The following is a 2,254-nucleotide window of genomic DNA, read 5'->3' as shown; positions in this document are numbered from 1 at the left end:
GGGGACGACCCAGGCAGTCCAGCCCAAGGCAAGCGGGGCAAGAAGTCGGCCGGCGCGGGCAGCGGGGCCGGAGGGGGCGGGGGCAGCAGCAGCGGCGGCGGCAGCCCCCAGTCCTACGAGGAGCTGCAGACCCAGCGGGTCATGGCCAACGTGCGCGAGCGGCAGCGCACTCAGTCGCTTAATGAGGCGTTCGCAGCGCTGCGCAAAATCATCCCTACGCTGCCCTCGGACAAGCTGAGCAAGATCCAGACTCTCAAGCTGGCCGCCAGGTACATCGACTTCCTCTACCAGGTCCTGCAGAGCGACGAGCTCGACTCGAAGATGGCCAGTTGCAGCTACGTGGCCCACGAGCGACTCAGCTACGCCTTCTCCGTGTGGCGCATGGAGGGCGCCTGGTCCATGTCGGCGTCCCACTAGCGGCAGCGGCCGCCACTCGGCTCGGGCAGGCCGTGAGACCCAGGTAAGGGCCAGATGGAGGCCTTGCCCCCACTCCCACTCCTCTGCAGCCCACCTCCCCTCTCCAAATTGAACTAGGAACCGGTCTGTGCCCCTCCCGGACCGGGGCAGCAGCCCCTCGGTTCTGCCACCTTCCCTGCCTTCTGTCTTCTCCCCAGGGTACAACTGAGGAGGCTAAAGGACTGAGATTAGATGATGTGCATGCCTGTGTGTGTGTGTGTGCGTGTGGGCGCGCGCGTGTATATGTGTGTGTGTGACTGTGTGTGTGTGACTGTGTGTGTGTGTGTGTGTGTGTGTGTGTGTGTGTGTGTGTGTGTGTNTGTGTGTGACTGTGTGTGTGTGTGTGTGTGTGTGTGTGTGTGTGTGTGTGTGTGTGTGGACTGTGAGAGACAGACACGCACGGGCATTCACTCAGTCGTGGGATAGAGGCTGAGGGGACACCAAGACACAGGTACACGCAAACACATTTATGGATAGGACCAGATAAAGATAGAGGCCAAATAGGGATAAGAAGTGGGGTTGAATAATCTCCAAAATCCCTCCAGCCTAGATCTTCACTGCCTAGACAACCTCTCCAGAGCCTTGCAGCTTAAAATTCCTAGGTGTCCAGCTGGGATAGATCCCCCCGGCCGACTAGCTCCTGGGTTTCAGACTCAACCTCAAGACTTTGTTCCTCTCCTTATACAAGAGCTCCCAAATTCCACCCCCCTCACACACACACTTTTCTTTTCATTCCACCCACCCATTTCCTCTTGCCTTAATCCTTCCAGGTTGTTAAAAGCTCTTCTTTTTTCCACCATGGTGGGTTAAATGGCAGAGTTCATTTAATAAATAAATAAATAGATGAATAAATAAATAAATGAAGCTCTACTAGATATAAACTCCAAAGAGGAATTTGAGCCACAATAACATAACCCAGGTTTTTCCCACCTCTGGATTTTTACAGATGGCATTGCTTCCAGAGAAGGAGAAAATGGACAGTCTAGAGATTCTGGAGCGGGATAATTACAAAATAGTGATAAGAATTACAGAACGCCAAGGATTGTCTTGAAAATTGCAAGAACTATTCTCAAATCCAAAGGATCCAGGCATGGGGAGCCATTAAGAGACCAGGGGCTTTTGGACACGGCCTCCCAGCTGGGCAGCGGGCAAACCGTCCTCACACCTCTACATTCTGATAGAAGTCTGAAAGGTTGTTGTCGTTTTTTTTTTTTTTTAATTTGACGAAGAATGTTTTTTTTTTTAATTTTTATTTTTCCATGCATGCATTCTCAAGAGGTTGTGCCTGCCAGCCACAGAAAGGAAAGGTACTCGTTGTGAATGGGCTCCATTTTAAAATGGTAACAATCAGAGGAAATGAAAAGAAAATCTTTAGAAATTAAAGGGGGGAAAATAGGCAAAAACAAAACAAAACTCTGGGCTCAAACTGTTTTACACACACCTAGCCCAGATACTTCTCTTCTTTCTTTAAAACTTATTCCTCTGAGGAAAAAAAAAAAAAACTTAGACTAAAAAAAGTCAATCGACATTTCTATTTATTTATTGATGACCCATGTTAAAATGCAAATAGATCTGGTGTCTAAGTGCATTCATGTTTTTATGATTGTTTTGTAAATATCACTGTATATTATTTTTCTGCAATAAATGAATATGATTGAAGTTCTAAGAACCTTTAAGTTTGGACCATATTCTTTTTGTTGTTGTTGTTGTTTAATTCAGTATTAAGCTGCAACTAAATACTTGTTTCTTTTACTGTAAAAACAACCCAAAAGAAAGGAGGGAGGTCCTATTGATATAA

General features: G+C 47.7%; 1 protein-coding gene across 1 annotated transcript; it reads left to right on the top strand.

The window, feature by feature from the left end:
• Positions 1–3: 3 nt before the first annotated feature.
• On the top strand, positions 4–1,946 carry TWIST1 (twist family bHLH transcription factor 1; the record flags this gene model as incomplete). The annotated part of the gene is made up of 2 exons (XM_044684565.1): positions 4–460; positions 1,403–1,946. A coding segment is annotated over one exon (414 nt), but the record flags the coding sequence as incomplete, so codon positions are not given.
• Between the last annotated feature and the right edge of the window lie 308 nt (positions 1,947–2,254).

This window comes from Gracilinanus agilis, unplaced genomic scaffold, assembly GCF_016433145.1.
Source record: "Gracilinanus agilis isolate LMUSP501 unplaced genomic scaffold, AgileGrace unplaced_scaffold52838, whole genome shotgun sequence".
Taxonomy (NCBI): Eukaryota; Metazoa; Chordata; class Mammalia; order Didelphimorphia; family Didelphidae; genus Gracilinanus; species Gracilinanus agilis.
The sequence above is the reverse complement of the archived record's forward strand: the minus strand, read 5'-3'. Positions and strand labels throughout refer to the sequence as shown.